This window comes from Dioscorea cayenensis, chromosome 5 (genome assembly GCF_009730915.1).
Source record: "Dioscorea cayenensis subsp. rotundata cultivar TDr96_F1 chromosome 5, TDr96_F1_v2_PseudoChromosome.rev07_lg8_w22 25.fasta, whole genome shotgun sequence".
Taxonomy (NCBI): Eukaryota; Viridiplantae; Streptophyta; class Magnoliopsida; order Dioscoreales; family Dioscoreaceae; genus Dioscorea; species Dioscorea cayenensis.
The window spans coordinates 16281473-16309005 of record NC_052475.1 but is presented as its reverse complement, the minus strand read 5'-3'; the positions used below and the strand labels follow the sequence as shown (position 1 = coordinate 16309005).

The following is a 27533-nucleotide window of genomic DNA, read 5'->3' as shown; positions in this document are numbered from 1 at the left end:
ACGGCGACATGGAAGTGGCCACTCATAATTATCGGGAGGATGACAATGTCAACTTCATGCAAGTTGCGCGCGGCATCTCTGATCATAGCCATAGTGGATTCATGTGCATCGTCGCCCTGCTTTGACATGAACAACGCTAGTGGTCGTGTGATGGAGGCACGCTTCTTATAACGATATGGCACTACGCTCATCGACTTTTGCAATATACATACGAAAGCGTCCATCACATCGTCTGCAACCATCTCTTTCCCCTCAAGCAGGTCGAATAGATTGGACCGTGTGGTGCTGACAGAGTCATTCTTCCACACGACAGTGCTATGGTTGAACGGAACATAGATACGTAAACAATATTGTAAATATTTAACTGATACAAAAAGATTTAAAATTCTATGTAAAATATTTAAATGTTAACGATATAAATTAAATGGTAACGTATAATAGTTAAAGGTTAACATCTATATATTTAAATACTATATTGAATGTTTGAATGTTAACTGTAATACTTAAATGGTTGTTGTTCTTTATGGATTGTGTCCATCTTTGATGACGCACTATCAGACGCCGGTTCCACCGGGTTCATGCTGTCGTTAACAACAGAGTCAACGATCTTATCCACCGCGATAATCTCAGCGTTATCTACGATCTCCTCCACCGTGACGGGCATGTTATCAATGGTAACACCATTAGCCGCTGATGGTGTTGTAATTGTTTCATCATCAGTCAGCGGTGGAGATGGAGGCATTATTGTTTTCCTCTTTTTTGCAAGCCTCTTCGAATAAGGCCGCCTTCGAATGGTCACCCTGATGATGTCCTCATCGTCGAATTTCGACGGCGCGTCCGTCCCGGGTGCTTCATTTGTTTGGAGGGAAGGTGCAGTCGATTGTGAGTGTGACCGGCCTTCTAATGCCTCAACCCAAGTGACAAGCCGAGGGAACTTGATCATCAAAATCTGCCATGCCTGAAGAAGAGTTACAGTGACATCCTCGCCTAGTGCCGGCGGGGGCGCTGCCACGGTCGGGGGGCTGCCACGGTCTAGCGGGGTAGGCGAGGGCTTCTCCGCCCTCGAGGAATGTGTGCACGTTTTGGGCTGAAAGTAGGAGAACGACGTCGAGCGCGCACGGAAGAGGTTGCCCTCTCATCTTGTCTTCGAGCAAATGGTTCCGGAGCAATAGCATCCAACCGACGGTTGGCCCAAACAAATATTTCTTCATTAGCATTCGCCGGAACCAGCTCAGGAAACTAACATGTGTAAACCAAACAATCTTAGCGAAATCATTCAGTTTAAACAATAAAAACTATATTTAAACATGTAACTTATATATTTAAACGTTATAGCGTATTATGTTAAACAGAGAACAAAATATTTAAATATTAAAGAAACGGTTTAAACGGTAGATGAACAAAGTTAAACGGTAAATAATATTTTTAAACATTAACGTCTACGGCTAAACACATTGTTTTTGAATTATTACCTCTTTTCCTTAGAGAGATGACAAACTCGTTTCTATCGTCGCTTGCTTCCGGTAAGTATTTTCACCGTAGCGTAGCATCCTTGGGATCTTGCAGAAATGGACTTTCTTTCCGCTTCCGGTCAGCTCGTAAAACAAGATGTTAAGCGCGACTGTGCAACCCTTAACATACCCGGTGTTGGTCTTCTTCCACGCGCATCTAGATAGCACTCGAGCGGCGCCTTGTGGAATGTTCTCCATAAGCCACTTGTGTGTCGCCTGCGCCCATGCATATCGCCCCATGGCAGGTAGATCATTGACATAATCAATGATCCAGTTAGGAATCGAGCAGGACGTATTTGGGAAGAGGATTGTACCCAGGAGGTACACCATCAGTAGTTTGGCAAAAAAATTTTCTTCTCCCCTCTGACGAACGAGTTACTGAAGAGTGCTCCTGATGGAGTCTCTGTGTCTCTCGTACGTTTTCGATAAATACCTCTCTTCGAAAGCTGAGCGTGTTTTCTTCTTCTGAAACACGACTGCGTCTCTATCGCAACGCAGACCAAGAACGAGGGCCACATCTTCAGGCCTGAAAGTTAGCATGTTTTCCCCGATCCTGAATTTATTGGTGCGGCTATCGTACCTTTGCAACAGAGAATCAAGAAGAACCCGCTCTTGGAATACAGCTTCCAACTCAGTAAATGCTGCGAACGGTGTCCTTCGGATGATCTCCCAGTATCGAGGGATCATGTGAACTTTCAATTCAGCCACGGTCTCCACTACCGGTGTCATGTAGCATCGCCCATTAACTAGATTGACCGCCATAATCACAAGCCTGCGACAATAACAACACATTTAGACATCAGTATTCACAAATTGATAAGCGGAAATATAAGTTGTTAAACGGTAAACTCTCAATTCTTAAACATTGATATCATTTGTTAAACAGAGACCTATACTATTAAACAAAGATACAAATAGTTAAATGGAGACGACAAAACTTAAACGGTAAAAGCTCATTATTTAAAGCGTGAGACCTCATTTTTTTACAATCGCAACCATATCAATCGAAAGGGTAAACGTAGATTATAAACATTACACAAATCACAACAATCGAAAAAAACCATTTCCATCGTAGTACTGCAGACGAAAATGTAAAAACAAAACAAAAAAACCCTAGCGAGAGATCTCCCTGCAGACTAACAAAAACCCCAGTTGATAAATCCCCATACGCAGCTTGATGTCTTCCAAGAAAAACAAAATCACAAAACAAAATCGAAAAATGTCTTTTCGTAACAGAATAGTTAACAAAAAATCATAATAAATACCTTAGACTGTAAAGTGATGAAATGCCGAATACTTGCGCGGGACTTCTCCTTCGAGACGCCGGTGGAAAGGGAAGAGCTGGAGACGCAAGTTGAGAGAAGACAAATGGCTGGAGACGCGAGTTGGAGAAGACAAGCAGCTGTAGTCCTAAGAAAAACCCACCCACATCCTCTCACACCGCCAAAATGGGTGCAGCCACGACTTCCCGTGCAAGGGCATTTTCATCCATAAAATTTAAAAAACACTCCGTTTAATGCCGTTACATACTTTGGGGGTTTGAAAATCATGGAGTGTAAAAGGGAGGGGTATTTGGGGATTGCAAAACTATGTGATTTTTTTGGCAATATGGCAAAGTTGGGTTTTTTTTTTTGGCAATTCAGCGATTAATTAATTAGATTGAGAAAATATCCAATAGACCCAAGTGAAGCGAATCACAAGGAAAACAAACGGCTAGGATGCGTTTATGAGAGACACGTGCCAATTCGACGACTCCGTTTTCAAGTGTTCGTCTTCCTCGATATCAAAACCCTGTGGATTTACGAGAACTCCGACGGCTCTTCTTCTCACCTTGCGAGCGCATCCGAGCATTCTTCTCCTCTTCGCCATGGAGGAGGAGCCGATGATCAGGAGAGTTCGCGTGGTCTTCGATGACCATCGCCACCTCCTCACCAAGCCCCAGCGCTTGGACGGCCTAAAAAAATGCTGGCTTCTCCTCCGCCCTAAGCTCGCTACCATCTCCGATCTCTCCTCTCATCTCTCCCGACGTTTTCATCTCCGCCGATCCTGCCCCCTTGGGCTTGTTCTCTCGGTAAGCCATACCTCTCTTCATTGTCGAAATGCTGGTGTTATTGGGTTTTTATTTGTGGCAGGATCGCTGATTAGTGGTCTTTAAGGAGAAAAAAAGCACTGAAAAGATAGGGTTGGTCGTAACTTTTCTAGTTCTTGGGTATTTGTGAAAGAAATTTGTGGTTTTGATGATGGATTTGCATGTTGATTCTTATTCAGCTAAACTTGGGCATCGTATCTGATGATTTTTTATTTTTAAGTAGAAGCCTCGAAGTATATATATATATTTTTAATTTCTTTTCCCTTTATTTCATTTAGTATGCACAGAATGATTCTGGCTTAATTTTTGAAAATGTCCTTGGCAGACAGATAATCTAATATCAAAGTATCTCATGATACTTGCTGTTTTTCCTGCTAAGAAAATGGGTTTAAAAACTTAGTTTTACTTTGGGTGTTATTCTTTTACTATATAAGAAGGAATTGGATAACTTTTGGGTTGTGAGAATAAGAGCCACATATTTTGGTATTCACAAGAAATTTTTGTAACTTGCAAATTACTGTTTAGAGCTGGCTCATTAATATTGTGCATATTTTTGGCAGAATACACGAAAGCACAGTTTAATGATGTGTATAGGCATTAGTTCTACTCTTTTCATTGTCCACATCAAGAACATAATCCGTTTGTTGAATTGATTTTCTTTTGTAATTCATTGCTTCACATGGAATCTAGCCTTTATAATTCTCAGTCAGAAAGTGAGTATAACAAAAGATTTGATTAATAGGCTATGAAGTATAAAAACTGACTTTTGTGGATCCTGGGTTGTTGCATGGTGGTTGAATAATCTCTAGATGAAACATTTAACAAGATTTTTAATTCTTGATTTCTGCTGCCTCAAAAAAGAAGCATTAAAATGCTAATTATGGTTTGTTCAATAATATTGGATAAGTGAATTGGAAAATACAATGGCCATTAACTTTGTTACCTTTCCATTTGGTTTAGAGAATTCATACTGAATGCACAATGGAAAAAGGGCTACTTTATTGGCTTTCTATGAACACTGAGATGATGGTACAATTTTGGGAATTTAATTTGAGTTGATCATAATATAATAATATAGTGTTCTAGTTGTTGATATTTCAGTTTTTAAAATGCATAAATTAGGTTGTAAACAGTGATTTTACCCTTGGGCTTAGTTGAAGATTTTCCTTCACTAAAATTCTTGCAATGCTGTGACAGACTTGAAGAAATGCTATGGCATTTCTTTTTCATTATTGTTCCAAGAACCTCAGATTCTCTATTGATGCAACTTGGAAGACATGTGATCTCTATAAATTATGGCTGTTTGGGTTCAATGTTGTTGTTAATGTAGCTGGTATTATGAGGTTTACTCTTCATTTTGTTGCGAGGTATTTATAGGCCTGTATATAGAGTACCTTTTACATCACTTCCGATGAGCACTGAAGCTATCTGTGGTTCTATCTTTTAATTTAGAAACAAGGTGTGAACATGGATTTGAATTCACAGTATAGAAGTTGAAACCGTATTTGGGTTCATATTTTGATATTTATAAGGTACATACTTGTAAACAGTTTCATATTTGTGATCTTGTTGCAAATTGACAGATCAATAGTCAAACTAGTGTGCATGCAGAAAAAAAAAGTAACCGATGAATTGGAGAGTTAGTTAGCAAGAAGAAACATTGTTTTTTGGGTTTTGGAAATTCTGAAATTTACTTATGTTTTTCTTCACTTGTGATCAACTCTAAATCCATCATGAAGATCTTTCATATGTTACCTGTAGATGATGACTTCCACTATGGCTAGCTTATATGTGATAAAGAGAAATAATACTGCCTAACTGCTATATTTTTTGTGAGAAATTACTTGGATGAATTTTAGCATAGGTTATCATCTAAAGTTACTCATTACTTAAAAGTTTTGAATTGTAAGAATATCACAGCATAAATATCTTCATCCTACCATTCATAAATGTACAAATGACCCTCTTTTATCTGAACTTAAGTTCTTTATTTTGTTTTGGTGGAAGTTTTTTAGTGTCTTGTATCCCCAACTTGAATTATATATTAGTGCCCATACCTAAGCTTGCCAAACATATTTTGTGTTGATGATGATGGTTCTTGTAAAGATGTTTCTATCATTTATTGGTTGTTGATTCGCGAGTGATGTTTTATATTTGCACTTCTACCATTTGATAATTTTACACGTATTGATTTATTTTGACTTCAAGTTGTTTTTCAACTTATGGATCATCAGTTCACAATTGTACAGAAATAAATTGTTGTTAGAAAAGATGTTGTTAAGAGGCAGGGCTATCAATCAACTGTTAAGATTTGGAAAGTTTTAAAGCACTTAATTATGTATCAAATATTTGCTAGTAGGAAAAGTGATTTGACAGTTATCAATTACTGCCAGACCATTCCTACTTTCATAAATCTTGCAATGCTGTGAATGGCGGGAAGATGAATGTTTCTGAAAGATACAGCATCAAATGTGAACTTTATACTTTGTAATTAGTTTCACATATTGATTATGTCTCAGGTTTGTAAACTATTATTAATTGCCTTTGAATGTTTTTATTTTTGCAGATGGATGGCTTTGTTCTGCCATCATTTGAATCAACTTACATCCTTAATGATGGAGATATCATCAGGTTACCCTCGTATAACCCTTCTCTTGCAGGTGTTGTTTATTTATGAGCTCTTCGTTTTATTATCATTTATGCCCATGCAATGATATATTATAAATTTTTTAGGACAGTACTATGATAGTTGGTAATGTTTTCCAAGTTGGATGAAAACAAGGGTTTAAGCACACTAAATCAATGTGTTACCATTTATCATTTTAAATTTAGTTGAAATCATAGAGTTGTTGGTGCTGCTATAAGATATATGGTTTTAAACACTGTTTTAAATGCCCCATGAAAGTTTCACCATTTTCAAAGTACCCTTAAGTTCCCATGGGGATAGATTTTCCTTCTGTGTAGAAAAATAGAGTGTTGCTGAAGTCCCTCCCAACTTTAATTTGCTACTTTTTGGCGTGTGTGAACTCTGATGTGCATGGTTCTTTTTCTCAGCTATATATGTAGTATTGCTTCACGTGTACCTAGGATGCTAATATGTTCAGGAACCAATGAAGAGGCTAGGGATCACACATTGTGAGATTACTTACGTTCTGCATACAATGGTTCCTTGATCAATTGGCAAGCAAGAATTCACATGAGCCACTTCCCTATAAAAATTGATATATATGGGCTTAGTGGTGATTAGTGTGAGTATGCTATTTAAGAATAGTACTGGGTGTATAGGTAGTGAATTTTAGATAGATACCTCTATTTCAATTTTTCAAATAGTCTCTCTTAAAAACAATAAAAAAGGAAAAACAATTCTCATTTTTAACTCTTGAATGTATATATTTATATATATTTTTGGTGAATGAACAAGTGGGTTAAGGGATTAGATTTGCTTGTGCTTGATGAGAAAAAAGAACTCCACGGTCTAATTGGTTGATGTATGCCACAAGCACACGGTTTGTCAAATAGTAATAAAGATATCATTCTTACAAGGACTATGTTGTTGATTACTCCCTCCGTTCCTTTTTATCTGTCACAAATCTATGTTCTTTTTTATCTGTCATTTTCTAGCATCAAGAAACATTTGTTATTTTTTTTCCAAAAATACCCTTAATATTAATATTCAACTCACTTGTTAGAATTAAATAAGAGAGAGAAATGTGAAGATATAAATTAGGGGTAAGTTTGGAAAGATAACTAATTTTTTTATAAAATTTTGTGAAATAACTAAGTTCCTTGGTATGTGAAATTCGGTTAACCACGACAGATAAAAAGGAATGGAGGGAGTATCGATCAATTGCAATAAAGAAACAAGCCAATGTTGAGTAAAGAAATTAAACAATTGAATTAAAGAAACAACAATTAACAAGAGCTAAGAGTAATTGAAGATGATGGCTGGAGGCACGGATTCAAATTTAAGTTGTCATGGGATTAGGGTTCACCACAAGGAAGAATAGAAGATTCTATTCCGAGCTCTTCTTGGTTTGGTTTAATCAATTTTGGAGGTGAATTGTCCCAAAGTACTTGTTATTCCCTTTCAAGATATAGCAAGGTATCTAATTAGGCCAACTTCTATTTTCGTAGTAATTAACCTAACCAGACACTTTTGAGTTTTATTACAATTCAATGGACCTTTAAGAAATCCTAATCTAGGATCTTAGGTTTAGTTTTAGGATTTCCAACATCAAGGCTCACATTTCGGTCCTTCCCTTAATCTCTATGATCATGCAAATGAGAGGCCTACACATTCACAAGCATTAAGGGTCTGTTTGATTCACATATGGGTACAACATAAAGAAAACACAAGTGGCTGTGGTATAGCACAAGTGCTTATATTGTTCTCTAATTGATATTCATTGGACAACACAAAATTTTGTGTTCTCCATTTGATTCGCGAACGTAGTGGACAAAAAACTATAAAATTACTACAACACCCTTTGTATATTTCTATGTTGTTTTGGAATATGAAAATTTCACAAGAAAAAAAATTCAAGTTTTTCTCTCATTTTTAATACTTGTCAGTATTAATTCTTTTATAATTAGTAAAACTATCAGTATGTAATTATATTTTTTTGAATTTCCAAAATATATTGATTAAAAATTACTTACCAAAATTATATCATAAATTCTGTTAACATGTCAATTTCTTAGCGCCATTTAAAACATTTTCATTTTGTTAGCACTGTGAAATCAAAATGGTTGTGGTCACTAGTTAAGTGTTATAATTTTTTTATTTTAACTGGGCCAAAATTGTCTTTTGGTTGTGCTATCCCGTAGTTAAAAAGTTGTACCAAAGTTTTGGTGGGACAAGACTTTTAGCAACTTGTGTTATACTCAAACAACTCCTTGTGCTGTACTCTAAGCCCATTTGCAAATCAAACAAGGGACGAGAGTTTGTGCTGTGTTATCCCTCATTTTTTTCTCGCATCAAACAAATCCTAAGTACCTTAAAACCAAATCAAAAGTAATTAACCATTAATAAAGAGAAATAATTTAGAGCATGAGCATCTATTACAACCTTGGGCTAATCCCAATCCTAGAATAAGAGTTTTATACTCCCATATCTAATATATAAGCCGTAGACGCTAATTTAAACATTGAACAAGCAAATACAAAATCAAAAGAAAAGAAAACCCCTTATCCTCCATGCTACGTAGGTAGATGCTCACCAATCAATGAATCCAAACTCCATCTTTGATCTTCGATCTTATCCACTCTCGAATCTCTTCTTGCTCTTGGAGATGGTTTTTTTTCTAGCCACAAACCTCGGCTCCTCTCAGAAATCCCTTTCAGCTGCCTTATATAGGGAGTAAGTTAGGGTTTCTTGAGTCTATCTCGGTCCACAGGTGTGTCTCATAACACTGGCGGGCTATGTCCCTTTCCGACTGGGGGATTCTGATACTTCTGCTGCAATTTTGAAAGGGGCACTGGTCATGTTTCATGGCACAAGTTGGTCGTGTTTCTTATTAAATTGCATTTTGCACTCCATTCTCGCTCCAAAGCTGGTATATTGATTCTCATCTCTGAAATGCTTTGAATTATCATGGAATTGAGGCCCAACTCCGACTGCCTACATGAAAAACACATCAAAAGCAGTGTTCTGAACTATAAAGGGCAAAATAAATACAAAATCCAAGAGATGTGCATGATCAAACAACAATTTAGGACCAAATTCATATAAAAATTTTTATACAATTTTCAACCACACATTGGTCTTGATAAAAGAGATGCAAATGCTTTTGTATGGTCAGTTCAGATGTCTTTCAGAGTGTTTATGAGGTCAAGGTCTTGTCTATAAGAGACTTTAGATGACCATTGATGCACAAAATAGGAAGGATTATTTCTTTTGAAATGAGTCCATTGGGGTTGTGTCTTCAATTCCTCAAGTAACCTCTATTCTTTTTCTAATGTCCATTTATGCTCTATGGACTCTATTAGAAGAGAGGAATCTAAATACAAAAGGGTCAATGGAATATGAGGAGTTATTAATGTGAATTGACAAGATGAGTTGTTTGGCAACGAAAAATGTGAATCATGGGTTTTCAGATAAGCAATATGGGCAAAAAAACAGCTGAGTCTGGGGAGTTTTGCATGTCTTGGAGTACCACCATGGGCTTAAGTAAAAAATTTAAGTTGTGGACCAACGTGATGCTTGGTTTTGACAAAGACTCTTGGCTTGTTCCATGTTGAAACTTGTTGTGAAATGCTAGCTTCTGTCAATTTATTAGGAAATCACATATATGGAGTATCTTTTAGGAGGTCAATGGCTCTATAAGAATTTGCTTTCCTCCCATCATCTTTTCTTTTGCATTGGATTGCATGAAGGCAGAATTTCGCTGTATGACAGTGAGGGGCTGGTAGGTGAGCCATTTCTCAAGCAAGCACAAGCTTGTGTAAAAGGGCACATGGGACCATGGGAGTTTATTTGCAGATGGTGTTTGAATATGTAGACAGTGTTCAAAGCTAAAACATTATTTTCTGGGGTGCCCCTAGGAGTTAGATGCTATACACTCGGAAAAATATGTAGGCACTGGTGTTTTGCAGGATGATGTGGAAAATGTAATGCAATGGTTCTATTGACTTGCAAGCATAAGGTGGGAGCAACTATTTTTGGATGGCATGGCCGCATAGGAGATATTAGTCGTTGTATATCTGAGTCATTATGGCCTGTATGAGGCAGATATGTGCATTGGTGAGACTAAAGGCACTGAGGTGTGTGTTGCTGTCTTCTTGGGGAGTAGGCACAAGACACTAATTACGTATTACTTACAATTACAATATTTTGAGATAAATTGATGGCAGAGGTGAGGTATGGCAGTTAAATGATAGACAAAGGCATCTAAAAACATGATAACTCATCTCAAGATCTAGTTAGACATTGGTGGCAATTTGCAATTGAGAATTCATATGACATGTTTATGTCTAAAATATGTTTTTAAATTATATTTCACTGAAATTGTATCAGATTTTTCTCAATTCTTAATAATAAATGCCTTGATGCTCATAATACTAGAAAGCAATCAGAGGTATCATCTTGGTAAAAAACTAGGTTTTTGATCCCTTGTGGTAGCATGCCAATTATATGCCCTTGGTGTTGCTATAAGAATTTATAAGGAATTGGTTCAGGGTGATGCTCTGAATGTATATAATAGTCAAGAATGATAGCAGAAAAGAGAAAAAAATAATGAGAAAATTTTAGTATGATCATCAATTGATATTTCTTGGTCTAGACTCTAGACCATCAATATACAGATTAAAAATCTTCATTGAGCAGCCAACAATCTTTATTAATGATCTTATCCCTTTGTGTTTACTACTTGTTCACATAAATTTAACATTATTGTCGTTTTGTATCAGGGTAAGAAAGAAAGATAGTAAATTGAAGGCTTTAGAGAAGGCTAATGGTGACTACCACATTCAGAAGAATTTGGATATAGTGGAGAGGCTGCCCATAAGATCAAGTGGTGAAGTTATGGTAAATAAGGATACCCACGAAGAGCTGGAGGAATATAAAGCTAACAAGTCGTGCGATCTTCAGATTGGCACTTCGACGGGTTCTCCCTTAGTTCTTGACTTAAATTCAAAGAGAAAAAGAGCAGATCCAGATGTGCTTCAAAAGTCAGAGTATGTTTCTATATCCCTCTTTCCCTCTTCTGCATCCTGATTACTTGTTAGATTATAGGGGTATCTTGTTGAGGCTTCCCCACCAAACAGTGCACGAAATTATCCCACCAACTCTTTTCACAAGATTTAATTATTCAAATAAACATATTTAATAATTACATAAAAAATACTAATATTAAAGGACACATAATTAATTAGAAAAGTAAATCTTATAATATTAAATATTTAATTTTGGTTTTATTGAGTCAAAGTTTGGCAAACTCCAATTATGTCCTAGAGTTCTCCTTCCCTTTGTTGTCTGTTGAGCTCATGATTTATTATCTGCCTATTTCACATCGAGTTTTTCTTATCCGTAATACTGCCCTGGAATGAGAGCATATTTGTGTTGGTTGAATTGCACTTATAAACTGGATACAATCATCACTAGTTTGAGCATTTCAACTGCAATTTTTTGATTCACAAGCAATCTTGATGTGGTTTTATACTTTTAAGCTCTAAAATAGATGGTAAAAGTGAATCTAACCCAGGATAAGAGTGCCAGCAAGAGTAGAATGTACAATAGGATGAAACTTCTCTTTATTTCATGTGCAAGTAAGCTTGGTGTAATTTTGCTTCGTGTATGACATCTACTTAGTAAATTTGGAAAATATCCGCCTAAAGGATTTTTTTTTTTGTTTTTTTTAAAGATCTGTAATGTATTAAATTTGAATTGTTGTGGATTGGTTTCTTGATGGCATGCTAAAAGCATCTAACTAGGCTCAGAATTTGCCAAATTGAAATGCCATGACTGTTAAAACTGCATCAACACTGATTAATAATAGAATCCCATGTCAGAAAATTTATCCAGAGAAAAGGAAACCTAAAATTCCACACCAGTAAACTTAGAGTCATGCAAGAAATATATTCAATTACCACTTATTTTGGTACTGAACTCAGAATTCATGTATGAACTTTAGAACGGGACCTTTATTAATATTTAGCCACACATCTGATGCTAGAGAATATGATGAAATTTAATTCAACATAAGTAATATGCTCTTCATGTACCACTTGTATCACAAGAATTATTTAGGTTTACTTATGATTGCAGAAAAGGTTACTTTCTACAGTTTGCATCAAGGACTTGAATGGTCCTGACCTAATTGTGCACATGGCAAAATTTGGGCGTAGCACAAATCTGGGCATATAGATGCTTCTGTATGGCCAGTACTGCTGTACACTGGCGTTGTTGGGGATTGAAAATTGTTTCTTGTGAGATATGGTCAACAACATGAAAATGATTAGTTTGACCAACTAAGAGAAAGAATGAGGTTGGATTGAATCTTAAAATATATTATAATATTATATGACGCGACCTAGGTAACCATTTTATGTCTACAAATAGATACCACCCGATTATCATCTATACTTGGCAATGACTGAGATAGATATGCATAATATCATCCTTTTATTTTCTGTCTTGTGGCTTTGCGCTGGAAATCCTAGATAACTTCTTATCTAGGTTTATCTTTTTATCAAACACCATCATGTGGTCCAAATCCTTCTATATAGTCTCTTTTTAAACATTTCTTGTTGTTGCAGTTTTAATGGCTTGGCAGGATTTATAATCAAATCTTGTCCTTAGAACTTCATTTCATTTCTTTTGGTGTAGAAGCCTACTATTTATCTAACTGTTAAGTACACATTTTATAATAAATTGGAAGTCACTAAACCATCATCTAGATTCTAGATTTCCAAAATTGTTTCGCTCTTTGTGCTAAGAGATCCACACCCAGGGTGTCTGGTCTTTGACAATGAAATACTTGATAGCCTTTGTACGAGCAAAAGGGAACTAAAATCAGGTCCATATATGGGGATCCTATCAATGCCTGATTGAAGATGTCAATCATTTGGTACATGTGATGCAGTGCAAGAGAAGGAAGTTTTGATAATGAAGATATAGGTAAATTATATCTGAAACAATATGATTATGTTAAATATGGAAAGACTTCCTCAAGGATGTTTCTCACCAAATAAGGGGATTATTATCTTAAGAAGTTAAATTAATGTTAAGATTTTAGCAAGGAGTTTTTTTATATTAGGAAGTTATGTTTAGGAATTTTCTTAGGTCTATGGACAAAACCCAAGTACTATTTATTCTATGAAGAAAGGATTTGATGATTGATGAATGATCTGTGATTTTGGCACTATTGTCCATACTATTTTCTTTTGACTTTCCAACATTATTCTTCTAACACTTTAGAGGCATCTTTGTGAGAGAGTTGTAAGAAATTGGTTAGAGAGTGAGTATCATGCCTATGCATTTGTTTTCAGTCTTGATCACGGGTTTTATTTATAGTCCTTTGTCAAGTTACGAGCTTTTTAGTATTTGAAATCCTACCACAATTGTTTCATGGATTAAAGCTTCTGTTTATCCACCCCACATAACGCCAATATGATTGTGCTTTGAGATTTTTCTTGCACGGCGCTTTCTACCACTTTCATGTGACTACTTGTTACCCTTGAATCATCTATGATCTTCATCTGAAATCTCAATCATGCATGCCTTGCTTAAACAACTGCATCAGTTTCCATTTTTGCAACACACTGTCACCCATTCCATATCTCCTAGCTGCCTTCTTTGGCACAATCATCCATGATGACAATCATCTATCTTTTCATTTATTCCACCAATACATTCCACTGCTTCACTGACCAATTGCTTCTGTTAAATGTCGTCTTGTATGAATTTTAGAATTGCAACCTTTGCCTTTTTGTCATGCTAAGCTTCTAATCTGTTGTTTTTTGACGCTTTGGTTTCGCTGCAGACATTTTTAGTGCCACCATAGCAGGCTTTGATTGACTTGCTTCCATCTGCCAAGTATCTCAATACTTGATTTGGAGTTGTGACCTTTTTGTCCTGTTGTGAGCCTCTGTTCTCATTCTTGTATATTTGATTATCTAGTTTTGTTGGGTACTTTGGAGCTCTACTATAGCTGTTTTCAGTTGCTTTGGGGTTGGTTGTCCAATTGTTACGTATGAGGTAAGGATTTCAGTTCCAAATCTTGAAATACGAGGGTTGGTATGATAACTTAGCATGTTAGTATCCCTTAGTTTGAATCTTTGGACTAATTTTATTGTATTTTTTGCAATCTAGTGAAGGTATGTTATATTTGGTTTGTACTTCTCTAAAAGTTTGAACTTCATTTGCATTTTTTTTATTGATTATAGTTAAATTATTTCCTTGCCTTTCTAAGATTTCTCTTGAGAAGAAAGATTATCCACTTCTTAACTCATTTTTCTTCTGTTTTTGGTTGTATTAAGATGAATATTAATTCTTTAGGCAAATCTTGCTATGTGTTGACTGGTATCCTTCAATTGAGCTTTTCTCCTCTGTATGTTCAATTTAGAGGAATGAGATGAAAAGTTGAAAGGCCCTTGAAATATGGAAAAATACTTGATCCAAAATAAGGGACATGATTGAAATCTTCTCTCCGATTTTGAGGCGTCTTTTTATTCCATAATTTTATAACTTCTTCGCTTATTTATTTTGGAGTTCTTATTATGATGTTGCTAGTAAAATGCAATGCTTTCTCTGCAGGAGGAGGAAGAAATCAAAACTGATGATTTCTGATAAGCCTGTGGTTTCTGATGAAGATACTGAATTTGTTCCCTTGCTGCAGAGACATCTATGTTCAACGATAGCTGACAATTCATGTGATAGGTCACATGTAAAAGAAGAGCTACTTAGAGAAAAGGGTAAATCAAATGCAGTTACCTTCTATCCAGTGGGTTGTAGTGCTATGAAGACAACTGATTGTGTACTTAATGGACGGAGGTATGGTTGACATTTTATTGTTGCTTTTTAAATGTTTAATATTTATCTGACTGTGTATTATAGGTTTATAATATGGTTTCTCGATTTACATGAGTAGCATACATCGTCATTTTTTATTGGCTTGGACATGTTTGTTTATGGCATTAAAATTTGATTGATTAGCTTTGATAATATCATAAATGCTAGGTTTAACTGTTAGTACTTGAGTCGTATCAACTGCAAATCCCTTGATAGTGCATTGCTTCTTCTAGTATAAATGGATGAATTTATTGAGAAACTTCTGTTTTGTATCTTACGTTGTATGGTTGAAAATTTATGTGCTTGCCATCATATCTTTGTTGTATCCATTTATGCATTTTTTGAGAAACTTGTAAACAATTCTTTTGATCTAATTATTTGTTGGACGATGCATTTCCGTGAAGGATTTTTTGGATCATCTCTGCACTGTTTTTTTTTTTAATTTATATTTTCTCTATCCTATCTTGAATCACTGTAATTATGATTGTCAACTTCAAGTTTTAATCCATAGTACGGAACTCTGAACTGTTAGATGCAAATTAAAAGCATGTTGTCTGGTTTTCGTTTCAGTGAAGAGCTTAAATTGATAGGATGAGAGACATAGACTTGTATATTTATTTGCATATCATACGAACTTAACCAATGTTGGACTATTAATTACTACAATATCAGCTAGTGTGTATGCAATATTTTTGAGTGATGGAAAATAATAATAAAGTAATAATATATGTTCAAAGTACAAGGGTGTTAATGCCTTTTGGTTTAAGTTACAAAACCCTATGACTCTTATTTAAAGAGAGTTCTGGTTCAATTATATTTTAGCGAGGAGGATTTTTTTTTCTTTAGTTCAAATAATACATTTTTTTGGTGGTTTATTTGCATGTTTGGATTGCAATAACAGAAGTTTGTTTCGATTGACTTCTGATGTTTATTCTTTTTTTAATTTGCACATACTGTTCATATTGCTGTTCTTTTTGCTCATAGTTTCAAGGGCGATTGTATCTAATCAATAATGCTAATCAGGACTGATATGTGCAAATGCAAGCCATAATGATTTAACTGACATACTCTGATGTGCCCAATGATGTAGGTGACCTCAATTATAATGAAGACAGAATTCAGGTGCAAGGGTAACTTTGTAGCTATCAAATTGAGTGAAAAAGTCGTTTGAGGTGTACGATTAGGTGTCATTGTGTTTATCTAGCTTAAGTTTGAAGAAGATTTGGTAATTCTGAATCTTGGTATTGTTTATATTATCTATGTCACTATTCTATATGTAAACGATTAGGTTGAGAGAGTAAGAAACCACCCGTTAGCACTTAGAACACTTGCTACAATTGACTGTCCTTTAGTTTGTTCTCTTTACCAGTAAATTATAGCTTTGATATTTACTCTCTCCCTCTTCTTTCACTAAGAAAAGATTTTGCAGCTGCTAAAAACATCCTAATAGCTGTCAAATTCAAGTGACTTAAACAGCTAAAAAAAAAAAAGCCACCTGCACTACCTAATCAGATCATAAAGAAGACTAGACATCTCTTGTCAGTCACCTACAGGATCAGGAGATGACACCAATAATAGATGCCTCTCCTCTGATAGACAGTCGTAAACTTTGGCCTGGTTCTTAGTTTGGCATCTGTGTCAGGCTCCTCAGAGTTTTATGTTTTTTAGTTAAATAGGAATTAAATTCTATGAAGGATGCTTAGAAAACCAAAAAATCATTAACAGAATTGGATGAAGGTTTAAGAGGGTTGGCCACATGGTGCAAAATATAATTAGAATCCACAGAATCTGGCAAAGCATGCATAGGTTCACAATGTTATTTTTGTTACTAATGTAATTAGTCCATATTACAAGTGGCACTTGGTGACATGGAGTGAGGCTAAGGTGGAACGAAGTAGTAAGAAGCAGAGTTAAAAGCTATGCTGTGGAAGTAGAAGGGTGATTCCCATTTCTTTTATTGTCTATAGAAAGATGTCCTTATTTTTATGTACATGTTTAGTTTCTGAGACTAAGATGCTATAGTTAGTGATGCTTTATTTTTTTTTATTCATTGAACATATGTATAACATATAAATATATTTATAAATAAGTATAAATCATACATACATGCATATATATATACACATATTGTGTATATGCCAGTAAAATGACTCCATACATATATAACCTCATTAAATTTATATTTTCCTTTATGTAATTTATAAATTTCTAATAGTTGCATCAGATTCTTCCCATAATTTTCACCAATGTGTCCCTAATTTGAGTGGTGTATAGTTCAGATATACATTTACTGAAGTATAATTGTGGCATTTACATATTTACAATTGTGATTGAGTTTCTTATAGCCCGCAGATGCGCACACACAGTTGCCTGTATGAGAAAAACGCATCTGTTTAGATTGGCATACTGCAGATAGTAGGTTTCATGGAGTTGCATGTAATTGTACTGCAGATAGTAGGTTCATTGAGTTGTATGTAATTGTACTGCAGATAGTAGGTTCCATAGAGTTGCATGTAATTGCAAATTTGCAATGGTATTTACATTTAATTTAGCTATTTAAAATTTGTTATATAGGCGACCCATTTTGTAGAGGAGTATATATACAAATGATGGGCTTGTTGTGATATATAATTATAAATGTTTGAGGGGGATGAGTGCTGATGTATGGCCTTTTTATTTTCTATATGCCCAATTACTGAATTTAAGTGTATGCAATTGAACTATCTTGAAGGGTTTTGACTTTTGAGTCCAAGGCATTACGAGCTGCTTCTTGATTCAAATCTGACTGGGCATTCTGTGCATGGTAGAATGCTGTTCTTACGTTTAAAAAATAACCAAGCATGGCAACAGGAAGCAAAAGGTGGAATTAGAATACAGCTGCTACCTAAAAATGCCATATTTGGGTTTTACTCAAAATTGGCTTTAAGGTTATTTGATGACTATAGGATTAGTGATTTAGCTGATTAGGGTTGTCACTGAGCCTGACCCCGAAGGGGAACCTGATTCCCCACCCTAATGGGGCCGGGGTGGGGAAAATTTTCAGAGGCCAGGGCCCGGCCCGGCCCGGCCTCGAAATATTAAATGTTTAATTTAAATATTATATATATATATATATATATATATGGGTGTGTTATATTTTTTATATTATCAATATCTATATAAAAATTGAACAAAAACCCATATGTTTATTTAATTAGCAAATTACTAATAATTAAATGAGCATTAGTGTTTGTCCAATCGGCCTACAACATATATATCATATGATGATTGTATATATTGGTATTTGGTGTTCGGTCTTTAACATGTCAACTACTTATATTTGTAAATGTGTTTTTCAATTATCAAGTATTTTTATTAGTTTTTTAGCAAATATTTTATAAATTTCATTTTAGATAATAATAATATTTTTCCGGGCCTAGGGAATCTCCAAACCCGAATATTCCCCGCGGGAAAGGGGATGGGGATAAGAAAATCCCCGGACTCAGGTTTGGGGCCGGGGTCGGGGATGGACTTATAAATTCAGGGCCGTGGTCGGGGCCGGGGCTGGGGAATGTATCCCTTGGTGAATCCCCACCCCGTTGACATCTCTATTTGATAGCTAGTGAAAATTCTTAATTTGTTAATTACTTTATGCTCTTTTGAAGAAAATGCCAAGAAAATGAAAGAATTTGTATCTATAATAAATATAGATTTATGTTCTATTAGTATTTTTTTTTTAATACACAGTGATTTTCAAAAGAAATGTTTCTTGAGGAAAAGTGGCCTGGTTACCTTTTTTTTTTAAATATATTTTCCCCTTTTTTCATAACTAAACAAAGATGTAAAGATGTTTAGAAAATTTCATCTCTTGCTTTTTCAGTAATTGAAGAAAAGAAGAATGGATGATTCAATGGCCTTTTATTAATGAATTGCTTGGAGTTTCTGTCCTACATAATGAAATAAGTGGCATGCGATTGTTTTTACTGTTCTTAAGCCTTAAAGAATAGCTGCCGTTGATCTTGAAATAATTTACATTGTTAATTTAAAATATAACATTTCTTTCCTTTCAGAAAATTTCCCGTACACATTATAGTGTTTAATTTATTTTGTAGGACTGACCAAGTTGGGGAGAGTAGCAAAGTTAAACAATCTGATCCTTGTATTGATGGCTCAAAGAAGGTTTATTTTCTTGCTGGCATTTTAGTTGAGTACTTGTAATTCTAGTTGAATGGTGGGCTGGAGTTGATCCTATTTTGTTATATTGATTGCAAGTTTTAAAGTTTTGTTATAGCCAATTATCAGCCTATGTGGCCTACTTTTTGTAAATGGTTTGTGTAAATTCATGCAAGAATCACCTAAAATCCAAGTTACTACTTACTAGAATTCAAAACATTAAAACAACTCAGGAAGAGAAAAATGACATTTGGGATGATAATTTTCATATTGGGAAATCTTGCAGCAATTATAGATTTTGTGTTGGCCAATGTTCAAAATTGGACAAAGGAAGAAGCCATGGTGATTTCCTGCTTTTAAATTTTAACAATTATTTATATAGCTTCATGCTCTATATATGTATGAAAGTGGGTTTTCATCATGAACATATAATTGTTGAAGTTTTTGATGGTTTCTAGAGTAAAAATACTTAGAGAAATGGATGATTCCTTGCTCAAATCATGTCTGCATATTAAATGAAGTAGCACGCAAAAAAAGAATTATTCTGATGTTTTCCTTGTTTTTGTTCCACTTTTCTCCTCATTTATTTACACTTGTCTTAATCTTCAATGTTAAGTTCGATTAAATAATCATGCTTGTTTCATTCTGTACCTCGCCTTAATTGCTTAACCTTCATAATTAAAATTCATATCTTCCTTAACAATCTCTTCTTACACCCTCTTCAAGATAGACTCTTATGGAGCTAACGGGTATCTAAAAGGATGGGATAGGGAGTAAAATGTTCAAGAATTGTTGTAAAATAATCTCAAAACCAACTTAATTTTGAATCCTTAAAGTTATACATTTTCTTTAGCCAGTGTCTGCTAGGTCTTATCCACCTTAGAACCTGATATTTCAATTTTAGATTCTATTCATCAATTTGGAGTCAATTTTGATAATTTTCTCTCAATTCTTTATTTCCATCTTTTTATTTTATTTTATTGGTTTCTGTTACACGTCTATTATTGATTCTTGTTGAAGGCCATATATTTGATCATTACTTCTGGATCTAGACAAGATTGCAACAGAAATTCAGTTTGGTCTCTCATAATCTTCTGTCAGAGCTAATTTCTAGGATGAGATATGATGGTTTTATACATTTTCTGGTAGAATAATCTTTGGAATAATTTCAAATGGAAAATCATGTAATAACTGTCAAACCTGATCAATATTTTACCTACAGTATAAGTTTTCTAAGCTTGAGATTAGTCTCATTTGCAGAACATTGCTTCATGCTTTCTGCATTCTACCAAAATCTTGTTATGTTTTAAATTCCTCTGGTTAATTGAGTTTTCTTGGTTATGTGCATTGCAGTGTGGTGATAAGCTAACATTTGTTCCTTATTGTCATCTTGATTGAATTTTATTCCTTTGTCTTATTTGGATTTTTTATTTACATTTCCTTTCCTTTATCAGTTGCCTAGTAGGAATGCTCGTCGGAAGAAGGCCAGCAGAGAATGGTTGAAGGAACTGAATTTACAGAATAAGGTATTTGGTTCACTTGAAAGAACTTTCATTGTTTTGTAGCCTTTCTGAGATAATTTTCTTGCACCTATTATATTTAATTTGGCTTCAAGTTTTTGTTCTGACTTCTATGCTATCTGATCATTAACCTTTGGGTATTTCTAATTGGCTTAACTTGCAATTCGTTTATGGCTTTCAGAACCATACCTTAAGCTGTGTACCCGCAAAAGCCATTCAGATGACATCATCAGACCATTCAACAGTGGACTTGGATGCAGTCATGGAAAATGAGATTACTCCTATTGTAGTTCGTCCTGGTCACATTCGTTTTGAGACTGCAGGTATACACTCTAGTTTTCAGAAAATTACATGATATCAGTGCTAAATAATGGCTTGCTATATTATAATACAATGCAAGTGCTGTTGTGAGTACAATTTGTATTTGCAGGTACTCATTCTTTTCTGTTTTGTTGTTTTCTATGTATGTAAATGCAGCCCAATGCACAAGGTTGGGTTCCCTTCTTGTGGGTTGTGGGAAGGGTTAATTTTACAGATTTGGCCTCATTCAAGGGGTTACAGATTTGGCCTCATTCAAGGGGACCGTTTTCTTGGTTTCTTGCCTTAAAACATTGATGGCCAGGCTAATGCTAAATATACTTTTAGCTGGAGAATGTGTCTGAAGAATATCATGGCTCATGGACAAACAATTTAATCTGAACTCTGAAGTACTTGTGTCCATCTTTACCTGTCCAATGGCCTGTTGATAATTCTTCCAACCGTTTTGATTGTATGATATCTGTAGGTGTTTAGCAATTTTCTTTTATATGTAATTCTTTGATGATATGATCTTTATTTGTGTACATCTCGATTATTACAAACTCCCAAGGCCAGCCATGAGAGTTGAATGTGATCTTATAAAGCAAGTGATGTTTGGATGTTCAATTGAAGCCTTTTTATTTATAGATGAAAATCATCTTTATTTTAGCTAGATCATAACCTTTTAATTTGACCTGCACACATATTTTACCCAATGTTTTGGCTTCCATTTAGGCTACTCTCTCAGAAGAAGATTATGTGAGTTACCTGATTTATTTGCTTTTGTGTTGGCCCTGGGTAGCTCCAAAGGACACCAATTCTTGTGTCCATCTTTCATGTGTATGTATAATTCATGGGGCTTTGTAATGTAGAACTCATGATCCACTCACTGGCTCAGTCTTCAGTACTGGAGTTATGATTGTGTATAGCAATGTTAAACCAAGCCTTGTGTTCTTTGTTATACTTCAATTTCTTGGTGTTTAATGTAAATTCTCCTGAAACTTCTCTAACATCTATTTTCAATTCCATCCTCATATCAGAAGGTTATATAAATATTGTTTTCTCCTATGGTATTTGGATATTGTCTACATTTGGCATGGATCTAATTTGTAAATTATGCTTCTATTGATGCTTTTTTTCCTCTAAGAATCATCTCTTGCTGCTTTTTTCAGCTATAGCAGGTATTTTGGCCATAGTTGTTTCTTCATGGAGCAGCTTCTGGTTATGAGCTGTGCTATATTTAATCTTTTTCTTTTATATTGATGAACATTTTTCTCAATGATAGTTGACTTATTGTTACTTTACTGTATGACCTGAGAGTTGTTTAGTTAAGGTGTTAATTTTATCCACTTTTATTAAAGCAGGTGTTATATTTTTTGTAAAATTCTTCTAAGAGAAACCATTTTCCATCGCATGTCTGAAGAATGTGTAATGTTTAATTGATAATAATTTTGAAATAACTGAATTATTATACTTTTGATGAATGCAGATCGAAGCAAAGAGCTGCAACATGCGCCGGTATGTCTACATCTTGATATTAATTGGTGTAGTCACTTGGTTGCTCTTTGATATGCTGCTATCATGCTTGTAGTCACTTGGTTGCTTATTTTAGTTTTTCGACTAATGTAGTTACTTTACTTGCCTGCTGTTATAGATGCTCATTTAAGGATCTGTTCTACCTAGTTTAATGTGATTGAAGCCCACTGTTTATCTCTTGAATACAAGGCCTTGTCATATATTTCTCTTAAAAATTTCAGCCTTTAAATTTGCATATAGATCATTAATAAGTTAATCAACTATGTGTATATATTTATATAGCTATAGTACTAACTATGCTAAGTACTATTACCTTTTTCTAAAAATAAAAAATATAAAACAAGAAAGTGGTAAATGTCAATCTGGTGTATTATGAACTTTGTAAAGGTGACAAATTGGTGTCTGGGTAATGGAAGCTTAACTGCTCAGGCATTATCCAAGATGCCTGGGCGGACTTAGTTAACTACATCTACAAAAAATATTAATTATTATTTTTTGATATTATTTCTGAGTTCATAACTAATGTTGAACAAAATTATCAATTGAGTAAACTAAATGTAATACACTTTGAAACTAAAATACTGAATCTAGAGATCAAAATCGTGCATGATTAAGAGATTAATTTATAGGTTAAAATATGTTCATTAAAAAATTAAACCCCTAAATATTGATTACTTTTTGGATTATATAATGGATTGTAAGTTTATTGAGATGAGTTGGATGCCACTAGGCTTTGTTGGACCAAATTAAATTAATTAAAACTAATTGGTCATCTTGTGTAGCATGCGACCATTAATCAGCTAGGGCATCCAGTGGCAACTACTGAATGACTAGATGTTTAGTGACTAATTGCTGTTGATTAATTGATCCCATTCATGGAACTGCTCTGTGGAACCACCTAGGTGTCTAGGTGGGTCCATTTAATGGTGTTGGAAGTGATTAACATAATTCTCAAGGATCTCTATGCCTTGTCAAGGAAAATCTTGTTACTATTTTTCCATTTTATCCCAGTTGATTTGATTTGTTCTTCCCCCATTCATTTTATATTCTTCTTCTTTTTTTTCTTCCCTTTTTTTTTTTGTTTTGTGTGGAAAATCTCCAATTGTTTATGTGCATGTCTAAGGCAAATGGTTGCCTCTTAGCTTGTCAATGAATTATTCTTGTACTCCTCTGTGCTTTTCTTCAGTTCCATTTATCTTTGTTTGGATGGTTGTGCTTCAAATAGAAGTTTTATATTTAAGGACAAGCATTTTCTAATCAAAATGATATTCTCTAGACAGTTAAATATTCTCTGCTGCATGTGGGGTGACTTCCGAATAGTTGGAGAGATGAGTTCTTATATTAATAGGATTTACTGGTCCCTGGTTTCTCTGGTTGTATCATGAAAGATGTATGAAACCTGGTTATCTTGATACTCATGCGTTGCCGCACTTGTCTCTTCTAGAAGGATTGTTTACTGGAAAATTAGCCTCATTTCAGATAGATGCAATTTTAAAGTTGTACTAGTGGAGCAATTAGAGAAACTCCTTTAGATTGAATTTGAATCAGAGAGTAGTTAGCATTTGCATTAGTGAAACTCCTTAAGATTGAATTTGAATTAGAGAGTAGTTATTTCCTGTGGACTGTGCTGTACCAAATTGAAAGCATGTAAAATGTTTTTGAATGTGGACACTCCAAAGTCCAAATTGACACCGAAAGGTGTGCATGTTTAATGTTTCACCAGCAAAACTCCATTGGTTGCTTTATTCTGCAGCATTGATGCTTTCCTTTATCTGTTACTTTGTTGATATTTTGCTGAGAGGCCTTCAGATTTCGAGGCTTGTTTCATGCCTTTGTCTATGTATGAATGAGAGAGAGATTGTAGTTTTTGAAAAAAAGGAGAAGTGCACTTTTGATCCTGAACTAAGGATCTCTGAATCTAAAAACATGCTTGTTTCATGCCTTTGTCTATGTATGAATGAGAGAGAGATTGTAGTTTTTGAAAAAAGGAGAAAGTGCACTTTTGATCCTGAACTAAGGATCTCTGAATCTAAAAACATGCCATTTAGGTCCCTGAATTACCAGTGTACTAGTTTAGTCTTCGTGTTATGCAGTCAATTTGTATCTGCTAATGTTGATCATTGGGCTAAGGTAATATATAATGTGTCATATACATGTCGACACTTATGCCGGGTCATGTGATTTAAATTTTTTTTTTTAATCGTTGATGTGACAAAAAAAGTTAGAAATAAAAGACTTTAAAAACATTAAAAAAGTGAAATAAAATCACATCATAGGCTTTTCCTAAGTTGCTGATATGGCAACTTATGTAATGCCAGCAATTTAAAAAGTTAAAAAAAAAGAAATTAGAACAACACTACACATGGAAGCTGATGTGGTGTATGGACTGGCGTGTATATGACACGTCATGTGTCATGTAGGTCTAATGATCCACATCAGTGGTGAAAATTGCTGATGTAATGACAAGGGTCTATAAGTGCACCTTTCTCCTAGTTCAAGGATCTAATGACACATTTGATTTCGTGGGACCAAAATGATGAAAGGTTCTGGATGAAAAGTGAACTTTACCAAGTCAACTGAAAAATAAAGGCGAGTCCATGTCATCATCTGGACTTGGAAGAAGGTAGAGATTTGTCGTCAACTTCTTGAATTTGGTGGTTCTTTATAACCTGGGCCAAGTCAAGATATGCCCTATGAACTATAAATGATCAGAAAAAATTAACTGTGGGGACGTTATAAGGGTAGTGTTATTTCAGTTGAAGGTTTTTTTACTGATTATAGAAGGTAAACTCGGGAGAGAAGGATAATCAGCCTATTATTCTATGAAATGCATATTGGCAGGAGTATAGCCGCAGCCAATGACCCATCTTTTATCTGTGGATTGTAAGGTGTTGGGTAATGTTGTCTGTTAAACTGCTTTTTAATCATCAGGTGTTAGCCAATAGCTCTTTCAAAATGAAATGATTGTCCCCTAGATGATCGGCCTTACTTCTTATGTAAAGGCTATAACTTTTCATTCTAAATTATATATATATATATATATTTTTGTGAGCTGGGCACTAAGTATTGTGTTTCTTGTCATATTCTTCTAGCTCTATATTGTCAGTTCCTCAATTTGCATGTTTTTTCCTTTCAGAAGACCCAGAATCAATAGTTCTGATATTATATCTGTACCATTAAGTCATGTTAGGATGAAATTTAATAGCATTTATAATCGAAGCCCATGGTAAGATGAATTTTGTATTATGTGAAATTAAAATCATGTTGACATAAATTAATAAGCTTATCATTCTTCATGTCTGTGTGCATTTACCCCTGTCTTTCCAGGATGATCTGCAATGGCATGGAACAAGTAACAAGAAAAGAGAGGGGTGGCTTAAGGGCATAAATGCGAAAAAGGTTTTTGTTTCTGAAGTGGAGCAACTTAGAAAATATAATGTTGATGAGGGCAAGTCACCCATTGTTCATATTGACTTTGAGAGACTATTTCCTTTAACTCGTCCTCCGAAGGTTAGCTGCCCTCGCTGGAATTGTTTGAGTGAACCTTCAACTCTATTGTTGTCATTTTTCCCTCTTAACTCATATGTAATGTAAAGATATCTTGATATAAATTACTGATAACATCCAGTTTCCACAGGAAGGGGACGTGGTTGCATATCGTATGATTGAGTTATCATCAGCCTGGAGTGCAGAGCTTTCTTCATTTCGAGTATTTCTCTTTTCTTTCATGTGAATCAAGTATTTTCATATGCCACTTTGGTTTAAATAATATTTAAAAGAGATTGATGCTGCTGCTTTTCTTTTTATCTTAAAACTAGTATAATTTTTTTATGTTGCATCTGTAGATGCCCTTCATAATGGAAGAAATTAAATTTCATGCTTTAATGCAAGTAAAAAGTTTCAACTACGGATCCTCTGCATTATTATTGCAATACATGATTAATAATCAAAGAGTGCGTTATAGTTTGAGTGCTTTGTTTGGTTGTAGGTTGGAAAAGTTTCATTGTATGATCCTGTGTCCATGAAAATCTGCCTAGTGCCTATTCCTGATTACCCATTTAACTTGCCTGATAAAAAAGATGCTGAATCCTCTGAGAAGCCAAATGTTTCACCTTACAACGAAGATGGATCTTTAGAGGTATGGACATACCTATGCCCCCATGATTTACTCTTGAGCTTTTTGCATCTTCAGTTTCTTAGTTTGGCTAAAAATTAATAACGATGACTCTAATTGTAGATTGAGTATCGGTCACTTGTGGATGTCCGGCTATTCAAAACCAGTAACAAGGGAGCATCAAATGCGCATTCTTTTGGGAGACAAGCTTTTTCAGCGGACAATTGGGAACTGGCTATTAAAAGCACAAAGGAGACTTATACCACTCACATGGGTATTTATTAAAAGCACATACCTTTGATGTTATAAAATGTTCTGTGGTTTATTTGTAAGTGATAAATTCATAGAAGTTAAATTTTGTGCCTTACCAGGAAGCTGGGATCAATTTGTGCAATCTTCAAATGAGGCACCAAAGCTTGTAGAAAATGATGGTTGGCGTGAATGGCCAAAAGAGAATCCGGGCATTGCCTTATGGTTTGATTATTGTAGATCCCTTAGAGAAAGCAAATCATTCTTTCCAAAGAGGGATAATTGGAAAAGCAAGTCAGGAAAGCCCAATGGCGTGCGTGTCAGATATTTCCATCACCCACTAAAGTTTGGCAAGTAAACTAGCTACTGCTTCCCTATGACCATCTCTAGTCTGAGATCCTTGTGTAAAATATGACCAGAAGCATACTTTTAAACTGAAACTATTGTAAACTGGTGAGGACTTGTAGTAGTCTCCTGCTAAATGTGTTCTCTGGCTTGCAAACTTTTTATTTAGTTAATCGATGTGCAAGTGCTGGTTATCTCTTGGCATTCTTCA

The 27533-nt window shown here is 35.0% G+C and overlaps 1 protein-coding gene across 1 annotated transcript; it reads left to right on the top strand.

The window, feature by feature from the left end:
• The first annotated feature begins 3295 nt into the window (after window positions 1-3295).
• Window positions 3296-27533, top strand: LOC120261027 (coilin-like). The gene is made up of 13 exons (XM_039268685.1): window positions 3296-3582; window positions 6167-6231; window positions 11008-11274; window positions 14855-15091; window positions 19201-19267; window positions 20716-20787; window positions 20963-21104; window positions 22568-22596; window positions 25942-26124; window positions 26252-26323; window positions 26603-26752; window positions 26852-27002; window positions 27100-27533. The coding sequence occupies exons 1-13, from the start codon at window positions 3379-3381 to the stop codon at window positions 27333-27335; spliced, it is 1875 nt and encodes a 624-aa protein (XP_039124619.1). The 5' UTR covers window positions 3296-3378; the 3' UTR covers window positions 27336-27533.

Bases quoted from the DNA above. Each gene is read 5' to 3' on its own strand.
- LOC120261027 (XM_039268685.1), top strand. From the start codon at position 3,379: ATGGAGGAGGAGCCGATGATCAGGAGAGTTCGCGTGGTCTTCGATGAC. The intron at 3,583-6,166 runs GTAAGCCATACC...TTATTTTTGCAG, and splicing joins CCCTTGGGCTTGTTCTCTCG to ATGGATGGCTTTGTTCTGCC. The intron at 15,092-19,200 runs GTATGGTTGACA...TTTATTTTGTAG, and splicing joins TGTGTACTTAATGGACGGAG to GACTGACCAAGTTGGGGAGA.